The sequence below is a fragment of the Pelophylax lessonae genome (genome assembly GCF_965119305.1).
Source record: "Pelophylax lessonae genome assembly, chromosome: 11".
Classification (NCBI taxonomy): Eukaryota; Metazoa; Chordata; class Amphibia; order Anura; family Ranidae; genus Pelophylax; species Pelophylax lessonae.
In genome coordinates this window covers 235,999,245-236,020,679 of record NC_138778.1, presented here as the reverse complement: position 1 = coordinate 236,020,679, position 21,435 = coordinate 235,999,245, and the positions used below count along the sequence as shown (strand labels likewise).

Sequence of the window (21,435 nt, the reverse complement as noted above, 5' to 3'; positions counted from 1 at the left end):
TGTTCTGTTTATTCAGCACAATTGAAGTTATTTATACACATGATTATGTAGGGATCACATTACATTTACGGTAACAAGGGGCGTAACATACGCAGGCTAATTCTAATCAGGACTTGATAGAATGTAAACATGTAATGAAATCTTTATTGGTGCCGTGTGCAATACATAGACAAAGATACATAATGGAATACAATTCAATACAGATTTTCCAATTTCCTTAACATGGGGGACTGTCAGAGGTCTTCCGCTGGGTGGAAGGTCACATGCTTTCTTTCCCATCATTCAACTTTGTAAAGAGACAGAAGAAACTGATCCTTGGTTTGTTCCTGTTGCCCGCCTACAAAGGCCTTGGTCATCTCTGGCCATCCCACCCTCACCGGCTGTCTGGGGTTTGTAAGGACCAGAGGCCTTGCCTCATACTTCGTTTCCTTATCACAGTGTGGTCACAGCATGTCCGTTTCTTGGCACAGAGGGGACAGTCTTGCTGTGTTGGGTGAGCCCAGTTCACACTTGGCAAATGGTTTGGGGATGTTTACTCCATACCCACTGAAAGAGCCCACAGCTGTAACCTAGAATCCTGTTCTCTCATGGTTTGAGTCAAACTCCTTATCTGAGTCCTCCCTAGCATTGCCAGGTGGGTCTGAGTCCTCTGCCTTATAGGCGTGGGGTCACTGCTACAGCTTCCCAAACACTTTTGTGTTTGCATCTTAATGTGAGGGAGTAGTCTATACACCTGAGCACATTGCAGGAGGAGGATGCTGGATGGGTAATCCTGCATGTGGAAGAGGCTCCTCTCCAGGTACAGGACTCCTGTGGTGTTTGCAGAGAATGGTGACTCTGTGGGATCTCTTCACCTGGATCTCCTCCTCTGCTTCACAGACTAAAGGAGGATTTTCTGCAGATTTTTCCTTGTTCCCGAATTGACTCAGGTGACTGTTCTCCACAAACATGAAAGGTTCCTGATCAGTGCTCCATCTCTAAATCTGTGCCCAGGATATTACTGCAAGATTTCTGATGGGTTAGGTGGGACATGAGCTTGGGCCTCAGAACTTTCAATTCTGCTATATTTCTTGCTAATTTTGTGGGAAAATCCACCTTCTACCCCTTCCTAACCCTTGTGTGGGGAGATCCCTCCCCCTCTGCCCGGGTGGGGAGATCCCTCCCCCTCTGCCCGGGTGGGGCGATCCCTCCCTCTCTGCCCGGGTGGGGCGATCCCTCCCTCTCTGCCCGGGTGGGGCGATCCCTCCCTCTCTGCCCGGGTGGGGCGATCCCTCCCTCTCTGCCCGGGTGGGGCGATCCCTCCCTCTCTGCCCGGGTGGGGAGATCCCTCCCCCTCTGCCCGGGTGGGGTGTTCCTGCACTTGGTTGTGACTGTGGTATGGAAACTTGGCTATCTGTGGTTTCTGAGGAAGCACCATTACAGCCCTTGGAGGTAATTCTACTCTAATTCAGGCTCCAGGGTTCATTCCTGGTAGTCCTTGCCTCTGCAATGTGAAGATCTGCTCTGATATTCCCTGCATGCACAGAACTCTGTATACCTTCAATATATAATGGGGGAGTTGAGGCCTTGGAGCTTCTTCTGACCTACAACAGTTTTGACCCGCCCTGAAGAGGGACATCATTTTGCAGTCTCTCTGACCGTTCCAGTCCCCTGAGAGGAACCTCTTTTTTTTTCCTTGTTATTCGTGGTTTAGTTCTTCAGGCTGCTCTTGAGCTGCTGACAGTCCCACGTTTTTATATTTTTCATTGAGCCTCTTAGCAATTGTTTGCTGTTCACCGCTTGGATATCATGGTGGTGATAGACTTCCCAAACATCTCAATGGATGAGTAAGAACATTGGATATTTGTCCTTGTAGTAAAATCCTTTTTCCAAGAGACCTTTGAGGAACGTAGGTCACACACGGCCCTTTATTGGGAGGGGTTGTCCTGCGCTGGCCTAAAATTTCTTGGTTGCCAGTGTCCAATCCTCCTGTAGGTGGCAGTATAACCTAAACGGGAAAAATTCCCATGTCCCTTAATAAACTCTATGAAAGGATTTTTACAGCCCAATCAACCAACCAGCTACTATTGGTCTACTTCTCTTTCTACCCTACACTACCCCCCCCCCCCCCAAAACCCTTTTCTACTATGCACACACTCCCTCTATCCTCCATACTCCCCTTGCATCATTTCTCATGTAAGTTCTCTCTCTCTCTTCCCAGAAAATATTTGTCATGCCAAACATGGACGATGTGTGTGTGATAATAATGCACTCCGCTATGGACTCGCGTTCCAGCAAAGATTCGGATGAAGTAGCCACAACGGTGGATGCACCGTGAAATGTGAAGTGGTGGCCGTTTACAGTATTAGACTTTTTATTCTGTTGTAAAGCGTGTTGTGTACATCACTGTGCCCCCGCTCAGGGATGTTACCAGTACCGGATTACTGCAGACTGTTGGAGTTTCTCCTAAATGTCACACCTTCTTTACTGCCAATCCCCAGCCACCCAGCAGAGACTTTCCATGGTCATCACGTTCCGTCATCTTCCTGGGCAGATGGAGCCTCCAGTATGGTTTGTATATGTAATGAGGGGCGGATGGAGGAGGAGATTTGTTAGGGCCTTTCTCAGTGACCACTCACTGACTTCCTGCCGGCACATCAGTGGCACCGTCATTGACCGACTTCCTTGCCGTCACATCGGAGGTACCGTCATTGACCGACTTCCTGCCGGCACATCGGTGGCACCCTCATTGACCGACTTCCTGCCGGCACATCGGTGGCACCGTCATTGACCGACTTCCTGCCGGCACATCGGTGGCACCGTCATTGACCGACTTCCTGCCGGCACATCGGTGGCACCGTCATTGACGACTTCCTGCCGGCACATCGGAGGCACCGTCATTGACCGACTTCCTGTCGGCTCATTGGTGGCACTGTCCATGCCGGGGTCACTGATGCTTTCACTATGTGCCCATGCTTTTGTATGTGTTTTATACGAACACTACAGAAAAGTAGTGACCAGACTGGGGACATCCAATCCAGGAGATGAGCTCACTGTCCAGTCTGTGCCCCCAAATCTCCTCCTCCAATCAGAGCCTGGCTCTAGCAGAAGGGGCTGTACTAGGAGGATCTCCTACTCTGGAGAATGGATGAGGCGGTACTAATCCCGCCTCCTGGCTGCCTGGACCAATGGGGAAGGCACCACACTAACATAGGAATAAAAAGCACTTTCTACATACGAGTGACACGTAAAGAAAATCCCAGGCAACAACAATGTCCTGTATGTCAACGTACCTGTCCTTACCTGTCCTGTATGTCAGCGTACCTGTCCTTACCTGTCCTGTATGTCAGCGTACCTGTCCTTACCTGTGCTGCATAGCAGCATACCTACCTTACCTGTGCTGTATGTCAGAGTACCTGTCCTTACCTGTGCTGTGTGTCAGCGTACCTGTCCTTACCTGTCTTGTATGTCAACGTACCTGTCCTTACCTGTCCTGTATGTGAGCGTACCTGTCCTGTATGTCAGTGTACCTGTCCTGTATGTCAGCGTACCTGTCCTTACCTGTGCTGCATAGCAGCATACCTGTGCTGCATAGCAGCGTACCTGTCCTTGCCTGTCCTGTATGTCAGCGTACCTACCTTACCTGTGCTTTATGTCAGAGTACCTGTCCTTACCTGTGCTGTGTGGCAGCGTACCTGTCCTAAATCTGTGCTGTGTGGCAGCTTACCTGTCCTAAATCTGTGCTGTATTGCGGAGTACCTGTCCTTACTTGTGCTGTATGGCAGCGTACCTGTCCTTACCTGTGCTGTATGGCAGCGAACCTGTGCTGTATAGCAGTTTACCTGTCCTATATGGCAGTGTACCTGTCCTTACCTGTGCTGTATGGAAGTTTATCTTTCCGTACCTGTCCTGTAGGCAGCATACCGGTCTTTACCCGTGCTGTATGGCAGCGTACCTGTCCTGTGTGTCAGCGTACCTGTCCTTACCTGTGCTGTATGGCAGCATACCTGTCCTTACCTGTGCTGTATGGCAGCGTACCTGTCCTTACCTGTGCTGTATGGTAGCGTACCTGTCCTTACCTGTGCTGTATGGCAGCGTACCTGTCCTTACCTGTGTTGTATGGCAGCGTACCTCTCCTTACCTGTGTTGTATGGCAGCGTACCTCTCCTTACCTGTGTTGTATGGCAGCGTACCTCTCCTTACCTGTGTTGTATGGCAGCGTACCTCTCCTTACCTGTGCTGTATGGCAGCGTACCTGTCCTTACCTGTGCTGTATGGCAGCGTACCTGTCCTTACCTGTGTTGTATGGCAGCGTACCTCTCCTTACCTGTGTTGTATGGCAGCGTACCTCTCCTTACCTGTGTTGTATGGCAGCGTACCTCTCCTTACCTGTGTTGTATGGCAGCGTACCTCTCCTTACCTGTGTTGTATGGCAGCGTACCTCTCCTTACCTGTGTTGTATGGCAGCGTACCTCTCCTTACCTGTGTTGTATGGCAGCGTACCTCTCCTTACCTGTGTTGTATGGCAGCGTACCTCTCCTTACCTGTGTTGTATGGCAGCGTACCTCTCCTTACCTGTGTTGTATGGCAGCGGACCTGTCCTTACCTGTGCTGCTCATATACAGGATATTGTGTTCCTGGGTTAGATATCCTGTAAATTGATTCTGTCATGAAATGAAGTCCCGCTGCTCCCCGTTCCCTGGCTGCCACCCTCCGGCAATGGTAGCCAGAACCTGCGTGGTGACGGCCAGGGAACGGGCCCAATATGAAACCCCGGCCTCTTCCATGAGGAAGAGCCTTAGAAGAGTGTAAAGATTATTTGTGACCTATTCTATATTCACGCTTTTACTGTCTTAATGGTTGCAGTACAGTCTCCCTGCCAGCAGAATGCACTAGTGAGTCCCTTCTGACCAAACCTTGGCTCACAGCACCCCCTGCAGGTCATGTGTGTGTACTGCAGCCCAATTATAGAGACTATGTTAGCGATATTTATCCAATGAAGGACGGCCGTTGTCAGCCTATTAATGAGAGAGGAATATTCTGTAATTATTATTCCTTTTTATTTATTGTATGTGTATACAGAGAGAGCATATAATGCTATAGTGACGTACAATCACAGAGTGCGGTACGCGACCGAGAGGTCAGAGATCATACTGGGTGCCACGCCCATCACCCCCCCCGCCATGACTCCCATCCATAGAAGACCTTATTTTTTTATAGCTTTGAGTTCTGGTGAAATTGCCAAGTTGATTTGCGCTGATTGGCTGACATTAGTTTACATGTCAGACTGGAGAATCGTTTTCTCGATTATTTTTGCGTTTTTTTTAGTGTTTTCTAATTTGAAGCATCTTGCCTGGATCCTGTGTTGTCGTTCTACGTACGTCTGATTTCTGGTCTTCTCTGTGACACGGAGCGCCCCCTGCAGGAAGGGGCTCCTATCGCAGGGTTCACTGTACATCCCAGAGATCTCTGAGGGAAGAAATATGGGACTGTCTGTGATAAAATCCGTCACACAAACAGCAGCTTCCCTGTGTTTAATGCATTGTTTGGCAGAAAAGCTAACAATCCACCTTTTAGCCTGTGTGTGACACCCCCCCCCCCCCCATCGAGTATACTGGGGACAGTCCCCCTGGGGGGGGGGAGTGTACTTCTCCATTGACAATCCATATTGAAATTTGGAGGGTGGAGGGGTATACTGGGGGGGGGGGGGTGTACTTCTCCATGGACAATCCATTCTGAAATGTGGAGGGGGGAGGGGTATTCTTGGGGCGGGGGGGGGGCAGCCCCCCTGGGGTGAAAGAGGAGTGTACTCCTACATTGACAATTAATATTGAAATGTGGAGGGGGGGGAGGGGTGTGAATCAGAAGAGGGGACAAAGCAGGGGACTTGCCTGGTGACCAGAGGGAGCTGTTCATTCTTTAATGTGAAAAAGCTGAATTTGGGGAACCCCCCAGCAGCTTATATTACTGTCTGTGTATCATGGGGGAGCCCCTCTTCTCCCCCCCCCTGAGTGCTGCGAATGCCCCTATTAGACGTGTTCCCCCTCATCTACTATTCTGGGGACAGCTCTGGAATTTTAGAATCAACAGGACACACAGAGGATCGGCCTTCCCAATGGAGGGGGGGGGACACAGAGAGGGATGGCCTTCCCAATGGAGGGGGGGGGACACAGAGAGGGATGGCCTTCCCAATGGAGGGGGGGACATAGATAGGGATGGCCTTCCCAATGGAGGGGGGGGACACAGAGAGGGATGGCCTTCCCAATGGAGGAGGGACACACAGAGGATCGGCCTTCCCAATGGAGGGGGACACACACAGAGGGATGGCCTTCCCAATGGAGGGGGGCCACAGAGAGGGATGGCCTTCCCAATGGAGGGGGGGACACAGAGAGGGATGGCCTTCCTAATGGAGGGGGGACACAGAGAGGGATGGCCTGCCCAATGGAGGGGGGACACACAGAGGGTCGGCCTTCCTAATGGAGGGGGGACACAGAGAGGGATGGGCTGCCCAATGGAGGGGGGGACACACAGAGGGTTGGCCTTTTTTAATGGGGGGCACACACACACAGGGTCGGCCTTCCCAATGGGGGGATGACACACAGAGGGTTGGCCTTTTCAATGGGGGAGGGACACACAGAGGGTTGGCCTTTCCAATGAGGGGACACACAGAGGGTTGGCCTTTCCAATGGGGGGGACACACAGAGGGTTGGCCCTCCCAATGGGGGGGGACACACAGGGGGTCGGCCTTCCCAATGGGGGGGGAGGACACATAGAGGGTCGGCCTTCCCAATAAGGAGGCAAACAGAGGGACGCCCTACCCAACGGAGGAGGGGACACAGAGGGATGGCCTTTCCATTGGGGGGGGATGACACACAGAGAAACGTCCTTCCCAGTGGAGAGGGTCACACAGAGGGACAGCCTTCCCAATGGAGGAGGGGACACAGAGGGACAGCTTTTCCAATGGGGGGGGGGGGGACACACAGGAATGGTCTTTCTGGTGTGGGGGGGGGGGGGCACAGAAGAAAAGGCTTTCCAATGGGGAAGCACACAATGGGACAGCCTTGCCAATGGGGGGGTGCACACAGAGGGACGGCCTTGCCAATGGGGGGAGGCACACACAGGAACGGCCTTCCCAGTGGGGGGGGGGCACAGAAGGACAGGCCTTCCAATGGGGGAGCACACAGTGGGACAGTCTTGCCAATGGGGGGGGGACACAGAGGGACAGTCTTGCCAATGGGGGGGAACACAGAGGGATGGCCTTGCCAATGGGGGGGGGGGGAACAGAGGGATGGCCTTCCCAATGGGGGGGGGGAAGGCACACAGAGGGATGGCCTTCCCAATGGGGGACACGTCAATATAGGCTTCATGGAGGGTCTTCCAAAACTCAGAAGATAAAAATTCTTTCCCTAAAAATACACTGTAACCATCTTGGAGCAGAAGGTGACCAGAGAGGGAAGTCTTCTTTCTGATCACAGTTCAGTCTTCTGCAAGCACCCAGAGATCCCCCCATAGGTGTCATTCAGAGATGACCTCCAGGCAGTCTGTAGAATGTTCTGGCACACTGGGAGGTAAGTCTGAAGAGGTCCATGCCCCACCCCTTGGACTGATACTCCGGGGCCCTGACAGGAGAGACGGCAGCAGCTCTCCCCCACCCCTCCCCTCTGCTGCCCATAAGCAGGTCACATATTACAAAGCGCTCTGTGATTGGGCAGGAGAAAGGGAGGGGGGTGGGATAAGCGGCTGCAGTACCTGAGACCAGAACGCCTAGCGTTGGAGCACTGGAACTATAGCGATTATATGTAAAATATAGGTTGTTAGGAGAGAAGTCCACAGGTGACATGCTCCTCATTGAACGTCACCCCCACCAATCCAGCATGGTGTACAATGTGGCCGAGTTCCTGGAGTTCAGCTTTAACCCAGGACAGCAGCACCACCCAGTGGTGAGAATGAATAACTGCAGGTATTTAGGGGAGATGCTGATTTTATTGGTTCTGTATAGAAGAAATAGTTTTTACTATGAAACCTCAGTGAGGAGGGGGAATGTTGAGAAGTCTTGTGTGTGGAGGGAGGGGGAGGTGTCCTGGGGTCCCAGGGATCTCTGCTTGTACAGTGAACCCAGGAGATGGCACTAGATGAATATCTGATGAAGAAGCTCTGGCTGGAAGCTGTCCTTCCTCCCGGGGCCATGCGTTGTCTTTGGGTTTGTGTCCGTGTTCATGTGTTGTGCATGTCATGGAGCGCACGGTGTGTCTCGCACCGCCCGCTCTCACGCTGCACCGCCTCACAATGTTGTGATAACCAGAATCCGCTTCGCTGTTTTATTAAATAAAAATCTCCATTCTGCACACAACGTCTCCGAGTCTTCACTTCCTGGGGGAGGAGCTAGAGCAGAGGCCATCCAATGAGGGAGGCCGAAGAATGCTGGAGGGACCGCTGCAGGGTGTGAACACCCAATCACTGATTGACTGTACAGAGGCTTCCTGTTCATTCACAAACTGAAAGCATATAAACAGTATTTACTGTGCTGCTGCTATGAATGGATCCAGGATGGATCAGTACTGATCACTCATTGTGTTCATTCAGGAAAGGAAGAGGTTTATTGTTCACTGCAATCCACCATTCAATCTATGCAAATCTTCCCAAGCCCCTTCATTCTGGTGGGACGCGCACCCCCTGATCTACGGTGGGATGCATTCAAACAGTTCATAGGGGCGGTACAATTTCTTTTTCAATTTATTAAAAATTAGCAAAACATCACGAAGACCTGCCGTGTTCTATACAATGAGCGGTGTGCACATCCGTTCACTTCCACTGAGCCCGCTCTCATCAGCATGTGTGATTTAAATAATAGACCCTGGGGTCCACAGTCCCCGCACTTCTCACAGTCCCCGCACAGACCCTGGGGTCCAGAGTCCCCACACCTCTCACTGTCCTCACAGTCCCTGCACCTCTCACTGTCTCCGCGGTCCACATTCTCTGCATCTCTCACAGTCCCCGCACCTCTCACTGTCCCTGCGGTCTACATTCCAAACATTTCACAGTCCCCACACCTCTCACTGTCTCTGGGGTCCACATTCCCCACACCTCTTACAGATATCACAGTCCCCGCACCTCTCACAGACCCCACGGTCCACAGTCCCCGCACCTCTCACTGTCTCCGGGGTCCACATTCCCTGCATCTCTCACAGTCCCCACACCTCTCACTGTCTCCGGGGTCCACATTCCCCGCATCTCTCACATACATCACAGTCCCCGCAGCTCTCATGGACCCCGCTGTCCACAGTCACCGCACCTCTCACAGACCCCACGGTCCACAGTCCCCGCCCCTCTCACTGTCTCCCAGGGTCCACATTCCCTGCATCTCTCACAGTCCCCACACCTCTCACTTTCTCCAGGGTCCACATTCCCCGCATCTCTCACAGACATCACAGTCCCTGCAGCTCTCATGGACCCCACTGTCCACAGTCCCCGCACCTTTCACGGGCCCCCCAAGTCCACAGTTCCCTCACCTCTCACAGATCCTGTGGTCCACAGTCCCCGCCTTTCTCACCTCTGTCGCCGTGGTCCACATTCCCCGCATCTGTCTCACAGTCCCCGCACCTCTCACTGTCTCCGGGGTCCTCATTCCCCCTGATCTCTCACAGTCCCTGCACCTCTCACGGGCCCTGCGGGTCCACAGTCCCTGCACCTCTCACGGGCCCCGCAGGTCCACAGTCCCCGGACCTCTCACAGGCCCCATGGGTCCACAGTCACCTCACCTCTTGTTTACCCAGCAGTCCAGAGTCCCACACATTTTACAGTCCCCTCACAGACCCCAGCTGTCCACAGTCCCCGCACCTCCCACACACCCCCGCGGTCCACAGTCCCCACACCTCTTACTGACCCCGTGGTTCACAGTTCCGCACCTCTCACAGACCCCACGGTTCACAGTCCCCACACCTCTCACTGTCTCCGGGGTCCACATTCCCTGCATCTCTCACAGACATCACAGTCCCTGCACCTCTCACAGACCCCACGGTCCACAGTCCCCACACCTCTCACTGTCTCCGGGGTCCACATTCCCTGCATCTCTCACAGACATCACAGTCTCCGCACCTCTCATGGACCCCGCAGGTCCACAGTCCCCTCACCTCTCACTGACCCTGCGGGTCCACAGTCCCCTCACCTCTGTCTCCGTGGTCCGCATCTCTCTCACAGACCTCTGTCAACGCACCTCTCACTGTCTCCTGGGTCCTCATTCCCCTGATCTCTCACAGACATCACGGGCCCTGCGGGTACACAGTCCCCGCACCTCTCAAGGGCCCCTCGGGTCCACAGTCCCCGGACCTCTCACAGGCCCCGCGGGTCTACAGTCACCTCACTTCTTGCTTACCCCGCAGTCCAGAGTCCCACACATCTTACAGTCCCCACACAACTCACAGACCCCGCACCTCCCACACACCCCCGCGGTCCACAGTCCCCACACCTCTTACTGACCCTGTGGTCCACAGTCCCTGCACCTCTCACAAACCACATGGATCCACAGACCCTACGGTACACATCCTGAGGATGGAATGGTAGGTGGTCTATAAAAGTCTGAAAGATGCTTATTACAGAACTAAGGAAACAGACCACGTGTCAGTAAAATGTGTTGACTCCTCAGGGGTGGGACATCATTACTGCACTACTAGCCGTGTCACTGATGCCCAAGGATCTGTTAGGGCAAGAGTCTCCAAACTACAGCCTGTGGGCCACAGCTAGGATAAGCAAGGCACCCTCAATGTGCACATAAGTCAGCAGCTACAGGAACCTAATATTGGATAGGTTCCCCTTTCCTGACCTGTCCAGGCATAGACTCCACTAGACCTCTGAAGGTACGCTGTGGTATCTGGCACCAAGCTGCCACTAGCAGATCCTTTTAAGTCCTGTAAGTTGGGAGGTGGGGCCTCCATGGATCAGATTTGTTTTTCCAGCACATCTCACAGATGATCGATTGGATTGAGATCTGGAGAATTTGGAGGCCAAGTCAACTCCTCAAACCATTCTTGAACCATTTTTGCAGTGTGATGGGATAAATTATCCTGCTGAAAGGGGCCAATGGCATCAGAGAATACTGTTTCAATGAAGGAGTGGACTTGGTCACCAACAATGTTTAGGTAGGTGGTATATGTCATGTACCATCCACATGAATGGTGGGAGCCAAGGCTTCCCAGCAGATTGTTGCCCAAAGCATCACACGGCCTCCCCCCGCTTGTCTTCCTCATCAGACCAGGCCACCTTCTTTCATTGCTCCGTGCTCTAGTTCTGATGCTCAGGTGCCCATTGTAGTAGCTTTTGGCTGTGGATTAATATTATTATTATTATACAGGATTCACAGGTCAGCATGGACATCCTGACCGCTCTGCCGCTACTCCACCCCATATACAACAAACCACGATGTTCTGTGTGTTCCGACACCTTTCTATCAGAACCAGCATTACCTTTTTCTGTTTCAATCATTTCTATTCGACTTTTCTTTCCAAATGGAAGACAAAACGTAACAACAAAGCAATCTGGTAAATGGCGTGCACATGCAGTGAGGTAGGTACACATATAAACCACAATGTCCAGGCGGGGACTGTTCAGTGAGCTCTGGCTTGCTTTAGAAGGGAGCATAACATGTAAGAGATGAGGGCATCAATGAACATGGTAAAAAATAGTCCAATCCCTATGAAGGAACATCAACTTATTGATAAATCACATTTAGGAGATCAGGTAATGGGGTCAGGCCGGCTTACACCAGCCCAATTATGCAAGAGGCCCATATGGGAAAATTTATTTGGCAGTTCTGACTATAAAAATAGGAGGCAAAGGTCCTGTAGCTCAAACAACACACAACTTCTGCAAAATATTCAAATATCAAAACATAATCCCAACAAATATATTAACCAACTATCGGGGCAAATAACCCCTCAGCTAGATCAAGGTTACCATAAAAAAAATAGAGGGCAGGAAAAAGTCAAAAAAGAAAGAACTAAGATAAAGAAAGTAAGTCAGACGGGGAATCCATCCCTCCGGAACCCAGGAGTCAGCTCTGCGTGTCCTGAAGCTGGAGGTATAGAAGTATGCCAGGGTTGTACCTCGTTATCTAACCATTGTGTGATGTTTTGGGAAAATATTTGGGTCATTGTTCATGTAGTGACTGACCTACTTCTCAAGTGTATAAAAGTCTGTTTCTTCTTCAATAAAGGAGTTAGTTGCTTTCAGATCCATAAAAGCTAAGTTGTTGGCTAGTTTTTGTATGTAGGGCAGCTGGACTATCTATCTATGTTCAGACTGGAGGAAGCCGTATACTGATGGAAGCCCACAAACACAGTGTGGGTCATGATTCTGTAACACTGGTTGGCAGCGGTGGGATGCTTCCTGCACTCTGGGACATCCAAACCTCCACTGGGACCTAAGGTCCGGATAGCAGAAGAGGAGAGGTACAGATATCAGCCGCCATGGAAGAGGAATTTGGAAGGAGGTTGCGAGAGATGCGGATACAGCATAGGGGACCGGTGTCAGAGAAGGTCCTACTAGGATGGTATGATGTAATCAGCTGGGATATCTGGAAGGAAATGCTAGCCTGTGAGCAGCGACACCATGGAAAAATCCTCCCCTCCATACTGGTTGCAGTATGGATTGTGGGTGCTGGTTTTGGGAGATAAACCGCACAAGGAATGGAAATCTGAGTTAAGCAGGCTTGTCCAGGAGGAGATGCAATTGGATGAGAGCTACAGAGCTGTATGTAACCCAAGTATGCCCATGGACAGCGGACAACAGCCCAACGGAAGGCTTTGGCTACGGCGGCCTGGGACTGTCATTAGAGAAGTGGTCAGAGGACCCTGACTTTGGGAGCGATCTGGAGTGGCGGTTAGATGAAATTATGGATTCCAGAGAAGAGATCCTGAACATCTCAGAAATGCTCTGGGGACTGGAAGATATGGAGTTTCTGGCCATTCAGGAATGGGAGCTGGAGATCGCCTACAGACGGCTGCTAGACTCTGCTCAGCACCAGCCAGTGTTACTGGGAGAGGAGATTGTAGGTCCCTCATCCCAGCAGCAGCCAACAGCACTGGGGGTGGAGATGGTTGGGGCCACTACCCAGCATCAGCCAGCGTTACCGGGAGGGGAGATTGTAGGCCCCTCATCCCAGCAGCAGCCAACAGCACTGGGGGTGGAGATGGTCGGTCCCACTACCCAGCCACGGATTACAGATTTGACTTTTCATTGGAGGATGATAAATCACCTGCCAAAGTGTTGGCACTGGGCCCGAGTGCCACCAGCCCGTGTCCTGGACTTTCAGCAATTCCAGAGACTGGGGATTTTATAGACTTTTTATGCTGAGGAGGAACGTCCCAGTGAGCTTACAGCAGAAGATCAAGCATCCAGGCATAGCGCTGCTGATCTCTGCCAGCAACAATTGGTGACCCAGGAAGGGGTGTGCAAGGCCACTGACTTTTCAGTTTACTTCCCTGGGGAACAGCTGGCATCAGGGCCTAACATTGCTGAACTCTGCCCAACACCAACAGCATCGCTGAGAGAAGAGGCAGCCGTCCTTTCTGCAACACCACTGACAGGGACATGGGATTTTCTGCCAGCAGCATCTGTGGAGTTACAAGAAACTTCTACAGCAGAATGGCTGACAACTGGACAGAGGGTCCAAGACCTCTGCCCCACACTTGCGGTAGTTCCGAAGGCCCAGAGTGAGAAGGTGGTGGTCACTCCCCAGCAGCAGATCAATATCCAGGTGGAGAAGGGAGAGGAGGTTGTTGTCCCCCCTCCCCAACAGCCAGTAAGAGCAGAGGAAACTGTCTTCCCTCCCCAGCCAGCATCTGTACACCTCGGAGACGGTACCAGAGAAAGGTTATCCCAACAGCCAGATGAGGGTAAGGAAGATGGAGCAGCTGACTCCCCTTCCCAGCAGCAGTTGGTGCCCCAGAATTATGAAACCAACCCAGCAGAAGAGCTGGCAACAGGACAGAGTGCTGCTGGCCTCTGCCCTCAACTTACAAAGGATGGGTTTCCTGAAAAAGTGGATGGGACTACAGTCTTCACTTGTATACCCCAGGGATGCTGGGCAGTCGGCCCAGATCCCCAACAGCCTGGTGAAGTGAGCCCCACCCCCTTGTCTTCTCTCCAGCGGCTGAAAGAACTCCAGGGAGAAGAGCCCATGCATGCTTCTCCCAAGCGGTATGTTCTACGAGAGAGGCTGAGGTTGGCTGGGTGAGTAACGATGTGTTCCAGACAATTTGTTTGGGGTACAGACATTGGGGGATGGGAACTATGGACTAACTTTGAAGTCAACCCGTTTGGGGTTACATAGTAGGTGAGGTTGAATAAAGACAACAGTCCATCCAGTTCCCCCTGTGTAGGTGTGTGTGGCCATAATCATCTCTCATACCCCTGAATGTTCTGATCCTTGAGATGTAAGTCTAAGAGTCTTTTGAAAGCCACCATACTTCCCGCAGAAACCACCTAGTGGTAGAGAATTCCACAATCTTGTAGCCCTAACAGTAAAGAACCCCCCACGTTGCCTGAGGTTAAAACGCTTCTCCTCTAATCGCATTTTATGCCCTCGAGTCCTCATGCAATCCTTTTTGACTGAATAGCTTTTTTTCAATGCTGAGATCACCATTGAGATATTTATAACTTGCTATCATGTCCCCTCTCAGGCGTCTCTTCTCCAAGGAGAATAAATCAAGCGATTGCAGACGCTCCTTATAATTAAGGTCCTCCAATCCCCTAATCAGTTTAGTTGCCCTTCTCTGGACTCTCTCCAGCTCCAACACATCCCTCCTGAGGACTGGCGACCAGAACTGGACAGAATACTCCAGATGTGGTCGGACCAGAGTTTTATAAAGTGGAAGGATTATAGTCTTATCTCTGGAATACATCCCTTTCTTTTTGCATGCTAATATTCTGCCGGCTTTGGCAGCTGCAGCTTGACATTGCATGCTATTGCCTAGTCTATCCTCTACCAAGACTCCCAGATCTTTCTCCATTTTTGATTCCCCCAAAGGTCCCCCCCCCCCCTTAAAGTGTATTGTGCTTTTATGTTTTTGTCCCCAAGTGCAAAACCTTACACTTCTCCACATTAAACCTCATTTGCCATGTCGTTGCCCACTCTGTTATTTTGTCCAGGTCATTCTGTAGGATATCTGCTTCATGCTGTGCAGTTATTGCCCTGGCCAATTTTGTGTCATCTGCAAAAACTGATATAGAACTACTGATCCCGTCCTCAATGCTGTTTATGAATAAATTGAACAAGGTTGGTCCCAGGACTGAGCCTTGGGGGACCCCACTTACCACCTCAGACCAGTCTGAGTATGCGCTGTTTATTACCACCCTTTTGGACACGCCCTTTTAGCCAGTTCCATATCCAAAAGCAAACCCTGCTGTCGATACCTGCAGACCTTATTTTATAAATTAAGCGCTTGTGGGGAACTGTATCAAACGCCTTAACGAAATCCAAGTACACCACATCCACTGGTCTCCCCCTATCTAGATCACAGCTCACCTCCTCGTAGAATGTTAAGAGATTGGTTTGACAAGAACGTCCCATTTGTAAATGGGTCTCCTCCTGTGTTAGTCGCCTTCGGAAAGGGGAGAGATACGAGCTATGGAGTCACTTTGGTTGAGGGGCCTGTGGAACCCAGCTTACCTTAGAGAGGTTGGGAAATCCCTGTCTCAGGTCCCTAGGCCCCTCTTATGTGTAAGTCACCCTGTGTCTATTTGGGGCACAGGGTGACTGAGGAAATGATGGACTTAATGGACACAGATTATGTTTTGGATCACTCAAATGGGACAATAATATTTGTCAACAATATCTCTCAAAGAATATATGAAGACTCTAGGCCTAGCTGCCTATTGCCAATAAGGCTTCACGCAGTCAGACTCCTAGCAGATGTTAATACCATCAGCTCAACCACCTGTCTTCCACACATCGTAAGTATGCTTGATTGTATTTTGTTTTAGCCTTGTTGCCGGCAGTCCGGTCTACCAGGCTGGATTAGGTGCGCTGAGTTAATTAGCATGTTAATGTAGCAGGTTTTCCAGGCATTGGGCCTGATGTGGGTCTGCCATTGTCACCGGTTACCTCTCTAGCCCATGTGACCCCGGGTATGACAACTGAGACATGAACCACTCCGGCATCTTTGTTTTATTTCAAATAAAGAGTGTGTTTCTAGCAATCTCTCCGAGATTGTATATCCTTTAGTGCTGTAGCATTTAGAATTATGATACTTCTTATTTGTTTATGGATTCTTGTTTCCCCTATATTGGAAATTCTTGTATTCCATAATAGGGGTTTCAATATGTAGAAACCACGATGGATCTCCATGTTCCCTACTGGTCCTTTTTACAACCGCAGTTTACTGTTGTGATTGGAATTCCATTTTCTATATACTCGCTAAATTGGTGTCTTTTGTTACACTTTTTTCTTGCCTTTATAATTGGTGAAATGTTTTTGTGCATGCTACGGCCCCTTTTGAGTTGTTGATTTGCATCTGAGCCTTGTCCACCTCCGTCATTTCCCCTCCGACCACTGGGTGGTGCGCTCCCCAGACGTCTCAGCGGATGTGTGGTCCTCTCACACACCGCTGGCCGGAAGTCTCCTTTCGTTCGGCGCTGTTGTGGCCGTTCTGGGCTGCCTGTTGTGGCCCATTAAGAGCGACACTGCGCATGCGCCTCCCTGGAGGCGCGCACAGTTGAGGACCTGACCCGCCCACGTTGCGTATGACGTCATGCGCAGCGTGGCGTCGGGTTGAGGGCCATATCAAGCGGGACTCGATGCCTCATTCAGTCAGGAGTCGGCGTTGTTTGATATGGCGGTCCCACGCAGGTAAGAATTGTGTAGCACATTGTTTTTTGTCACTTGGTGACAGAACGATTCATTAATTCTTGAATCTTTTTATCCCTCCGACAATGTTTTTAAAGAACTGCTTAATGGCTGGCTTTTCTTGACCCAGCGACAACAGCACATAAACCCAGTATCTGGACTCCATATCGGACTCCGAGTTACCAACCCGTACTTGAAAGGGCCCACTTATCCATCTATTACTTTGCAGGTAAAGCCCCTCCTTTTTTGCTCTTTTGTCTCTCTTTGCCCCCTCTTTTTTCCATTTACTTATTGGAGAGTCACTCTACAGACTCCTAATCATAGGCATACGTTTTTTGCATTTTTCACTTTAACAGTTCATTGCCCTGCGTGTTGGTTCCAACATGGCCGCCAAACCTGAGCCCTCCTGTTTTTAACCCTGTTTTATCCTGACTATACAAACGGGTCTATCATATACATCAAATGAGGTACATATACTAGCCGAATATATAGTTTTCCTTTTACTTTCTTCCATTTTTCTTTGATGGTGAAGGTTTTTTCAGCCTATATCTTTATCCTGCTTCATATGCCCCTCCACATCCGCGGGTGAGACGTTTTTCTTGGGGAGCGCTTCTATCCAACTGGTCCACGAGTGGGTCTGTCCTTGGTGGTGGTCTCGGATGCATCTCGATACTTTATGGTGGCATGCAACTTATATTTGTTGTTATACATATATGCATTTGATCCAATAACCTATGTTTACTGTTGTTGTATCATACAGGCATTATAGATTGATATATTGATATATTCTCATTCCCCTGAAGAAACGGAGCATTGTTGCCCGTGAAACATGTCGGGACTGGTCTGATGTTCATCATTGGACGCATTCATCCTTATCATTCATTTACAGCCTTATGTTTTATGTATTTGCTTTTTTTGCATTTGTATATGTCAAAATATATATATATGTTGTATCTATGTCACACTGTTGGTCTTTGGTTTTAAAGATGTTATGTCAATAAACTTTTCTAGTTTTTAATTATGTCTTTTATTATTTTGAATTATCTGGTACCTTAAAAGTCCCACCAGCCCTCCCATTTCTCTTCCTATTCTCCTTTATCTTACAGTTCTCTGTCTCACCTTTCCCCATTCTTGTCCCTTCCAGTTCCCCTTCCCAGTTCTTTTTCTTTTACTTTCCCCACCTTGCTTTTCCCATCCCTCTCCTTTCCCCTGCTTCCTTTCTCCCATCTTTTTCCCTCCCTTTCCTTACTTTTTTTTTTTTTTTTCTTCCTCTCTCTTTTTTTCTTTGTACCCCAGCACTTACCTGCACACCTCAGGTTTAGTTGTTGGTCTCACTCTTTGGGATATCTTTCCCAGTATAGATTATATATCTTTGTTTTATTGTAATTAAGGGGATGGGAGAAGGGAATGAGTGGGATACTCCTTTAGGCTCAACAAAGTACAACTTGGGACTTTCTCAGGAACATGTCTGTTAACGCTGTCTTGACGCCAGTCAACGCTCACTGACGCTCGGAACACATTGTAACTTGAAAGAAGTGCTAGATCCTCAACCTTGAGTCCAGAAGATCCAGGACTGTAGAACAGTGAGCTATGGACACTGCTGTGCTGCAAAGTCACTAACTTCTTCCTCCAGCCTTGCACTGGCTTGAGGTAGACTGTTGTGAATTCCTGTATAGCTGTAACTCTCAACTAGGACACTGCACACTGTCTCTTCAGGGCCCAAACTGCAGGTGCCCCCTTTAATTCTTGAGGGTCCCCTGACTAGGTACCCCCTCTGTCACTTCAGGGACCTCAACCTAGGTACCCCCTTTCCAGCTAGCTGAGATCTGGATCCTATAACCTCTTCCAGAGTGGTCCCCCTTCAACACTTCGGGCAGACCCCCAGGGGCAATCCTCAGTACTCACGACCTGTGTAGGCTTTCCTGGGACTGGACCCCTCTCGCTCTCCGCTGGTTCTCGGCACACCGGATCCCTCTCAGCTCAACCCAGCACTCTCTGGATTCTCAGGCGACACCCCGAGACATCCGCTTTCTCAGACAGGAGGAGAGACAGCCATACTCTCCCTCCTGGGACTCTGCTCCCGCCAAAGACGCTGTGTCACGCACTTCCCCCAAACTTATACCCACTCCCAGAATCCCTTGCGGCATAATCTGCCTTCTGGGGTAGATACAAGCCTGAATGTGTCCCCTGATTGGGTTTCCTCCACTGCCCTATGAGAAGCCTCTCACAGGGCTCAGTGGGGAGACTCCCCTCTTAGCAGCCACACCTGGAAGCCCTGACTAAAAGAAAACATGGCCCATGTAGATATTGGTATGCTATGTAGATATTGGTATGCTTTTGGCAGCTGGTATGTTTATGACAACACGTGTTTGGTTGTTCTTCCTGTTTTTTTTTCCCCTCCCCCTACCCCCTTGTTTTTTTTTTTTTTTTCTTTCCTTATGTTCTGTTTTCTTTTAGGGATGCACATGGAGCAACAATGAGGTTCCTGTGCTTTCAACGAAGCGCAATTTACACTGCTTAACATTGTATTTTGGTATCCTCTGTGATTATGTATGCTATATTTTTTGTACAATGTTTTATTGTCCTGTGCCATTCCTAAATAAAGTTCTTTTTCTGATTAAAAAAAAAAAGAAAACATGGCCCTGCTGTTAGGCAGACAAGGCCCACTATACATTTGCCTAGCACCTACCTGTAGGGTGCTACATTAATGATAACCTTGTCTAGAAGAGATTAGCCATGAGTCAGCTGTACCTCGTTATCTAACCATTGTGTGATGTTTTGGGTAAATATTCGGCTCATTGTTCATCTAGTGACTGACATACTTCTCAAGTGTATAAAAAGTCTGTTTCTTGCCCAATAAAGAGTTTGTTTTTCAGACATATACAAGCTAAGTTCAGGCTAGTTTTGTATGGGGGCAGCTGGAATATCTGATATCTATGTTCAAGACTGTAGGAAGCCGTATACTGACGGAAACCCACAAACACGGTGTGGGTCGCAGTTCCCTTACAAGCTAATTGGGAGGAGATTTCACCAGTCACAGCACAAGGTTCCGGGAGAAGCGCTCATTAGGAGATTTCACCAGTCAAAGCACATTAGGAGGAGATTTCACCAGTCACAGGATAGTGTTTGTGATGGAACCGACCCAAACTCCGCTTGAGTGCTTCCATCAGTATACCGCTTCCTCCAGTCTCGAACCTAGATATCCGATATTATAGCCGCCTTTTGCAACCAAGAACTAGACCAAACTCGTTTTAACTGCAAACTCTGGATCTGTTTATTGAACAAGAATACAGGCTTTATATACACTTGAGAAGTATGTCAGTGACCACCCAATGTATTCCTGTTCAATAAAGCAATCCAGAGTTTGCAGCTAAAATTAGTTCTGTGTAGTTCTTGGTTGCAATATGTGGCTGTAATATCTAATACCTATGTTCAAGACTGAAGGAAGCAGTATTCTGACAGAGGCACACAAGCACATTGTGTGTCGGTCCCGTCACATTGGTGGCAGAGGTGGGATGCTTCCTGAAGTCTGGGACATCCAAACATCCGCTAGGATCCAAGGTTCGGATAGCAGAAGAGGTACAGATATCAGCCGCCATGGAAGAGGAATTCGGAAGGAGGTTGCGAGAGATGCGTCAACAGCACAGGGGACCAGTGTCAGAGAAGGTCCTGCTAGGATGGTATGATTCAATCCGCTTGGAACTCTGGGAGGAAGCGCTAGCCTGTGAGCAGTGACACCAGGGAAAAATCCTCCCCTCCATCCAGGAAAGGTACTGGTCGCAGTACGAAGTGCGAATGGTGTTTCTGGGGAGACAATTGCACAAGGAATGGAAAGCTGAGTTAAGCAGGCTGGTCCAGGTGGAGATGTAGTTGGACGAGAGCTACAGAGCCCTCCACTGGTATGTAACCCAAGTGTGCCCATGGACAGCGGATGACAGCCCAACAAAAGGCTTTTGCTACGGTGGCCTGGTATTAGAGAAGCTGTCCAAGGACCCCGACTTTGGGAGCGATTTTAAAGTGGCGTTTAGAGGAAATCTTGGAATAAAGAGAACAGATGCTGAATGTCTTGGAAGTGCACTGGAAGATATGGAGTTTCTAGCCAATCAGGAATCAAGGGCTCAGGAGAAGAGGAAGCTGTCCTCACTCCCCAGCCAGGGATCACAGAAAGCATGGATTTGACTTATCATCGGAGGATGTTATGGATGATAAGTCACCTGCCAAAGTGTTGGCACTGGGTTCAAGGGCTGGTTGCCCTGGACTTTCAGCAATTCTAGAGATTGAGGATTTATTAGACTTTTCTGCTGAGGAAAAACAACCTGGTAAGCCTACAGCAGAAGAGTTGGCATCAGGACCAAACATCACTGAGCTCTGACCAACACCAAGAGCAGCTTCGGCCTTCCTGAGAGAAGAGGCAGCTGGCTTTTCTCCTACACCACTGACAGGGACATGGGATTTCCTGCCAGCAGCATCTGTGGAGTTACAAGAAACTTCTCCGGCTGAAGCGCTGACAACTGGACAGAGGGTCCAAGACCTCTGCCCCACACCTGGGGCAGTTCTGGAGGCCAAGGGTGAGAAGGTGGCGGTCACTCCCCAACAGCAGATCAGGATCCAGGGGA

The 21,435-nt window shown here is 50.0% G+C and overlaps 1 protein-coding gene and 1 long non-coding RNA gene across 4 annotated transcripts in view; one reads left to right on the top strand and one right to left on the bottom strand.

The window, feature by feature from the left end:
• The window catches only part of TEX2 (testis expressed 2), a 68,535-nt gene extending 65,907 nt beyond the window's left edge, over positions 1–2,628 (top strand). The window contains exon 12 of the mRNA XM_082271686.1: positions 2,201–2,628. Within this exon, the coding sequence (XP_082127812.1) occupies positions 2,201–2,317 (117 nt within the window). The 3' untranslated portion in view covers positions 2,318–2,628. The remainder of the gene's footprint in view (positions 1–2,200) is intronic.
• Positions 2,629–3,045: 417 nt separating this feature from the next.
• On the bottom strand, positions 3,046–4,312 carry LOC309567271. 3 transcript variants are annotated; one of them, XR_014225928.1, is made up of 4 exons: positions 4,183–4,312; positions 3,935–4,110; positions 3,749–3,779; positions 3,046–3,344 (listed from the first exon to the last, which is right to left on the bottom strand). It is a non-coding gene; the product is annotated as an uncharacterized lncRNA (long non-coding RNA). The 3 variants fall into 3 exon arrangements; XR_014225929.1 differs by having other exon boundaries at positions 4,214–4,306; XR_014225930.1 differs by lacking the exon at positions 3,749–3,779 and adding an exon at positions 3,489–3,540 and having other exon boundaries at positions 4,214–4,306.
• Positions 4,313–21,435: the final 17,123 nt, after the last annotated feature.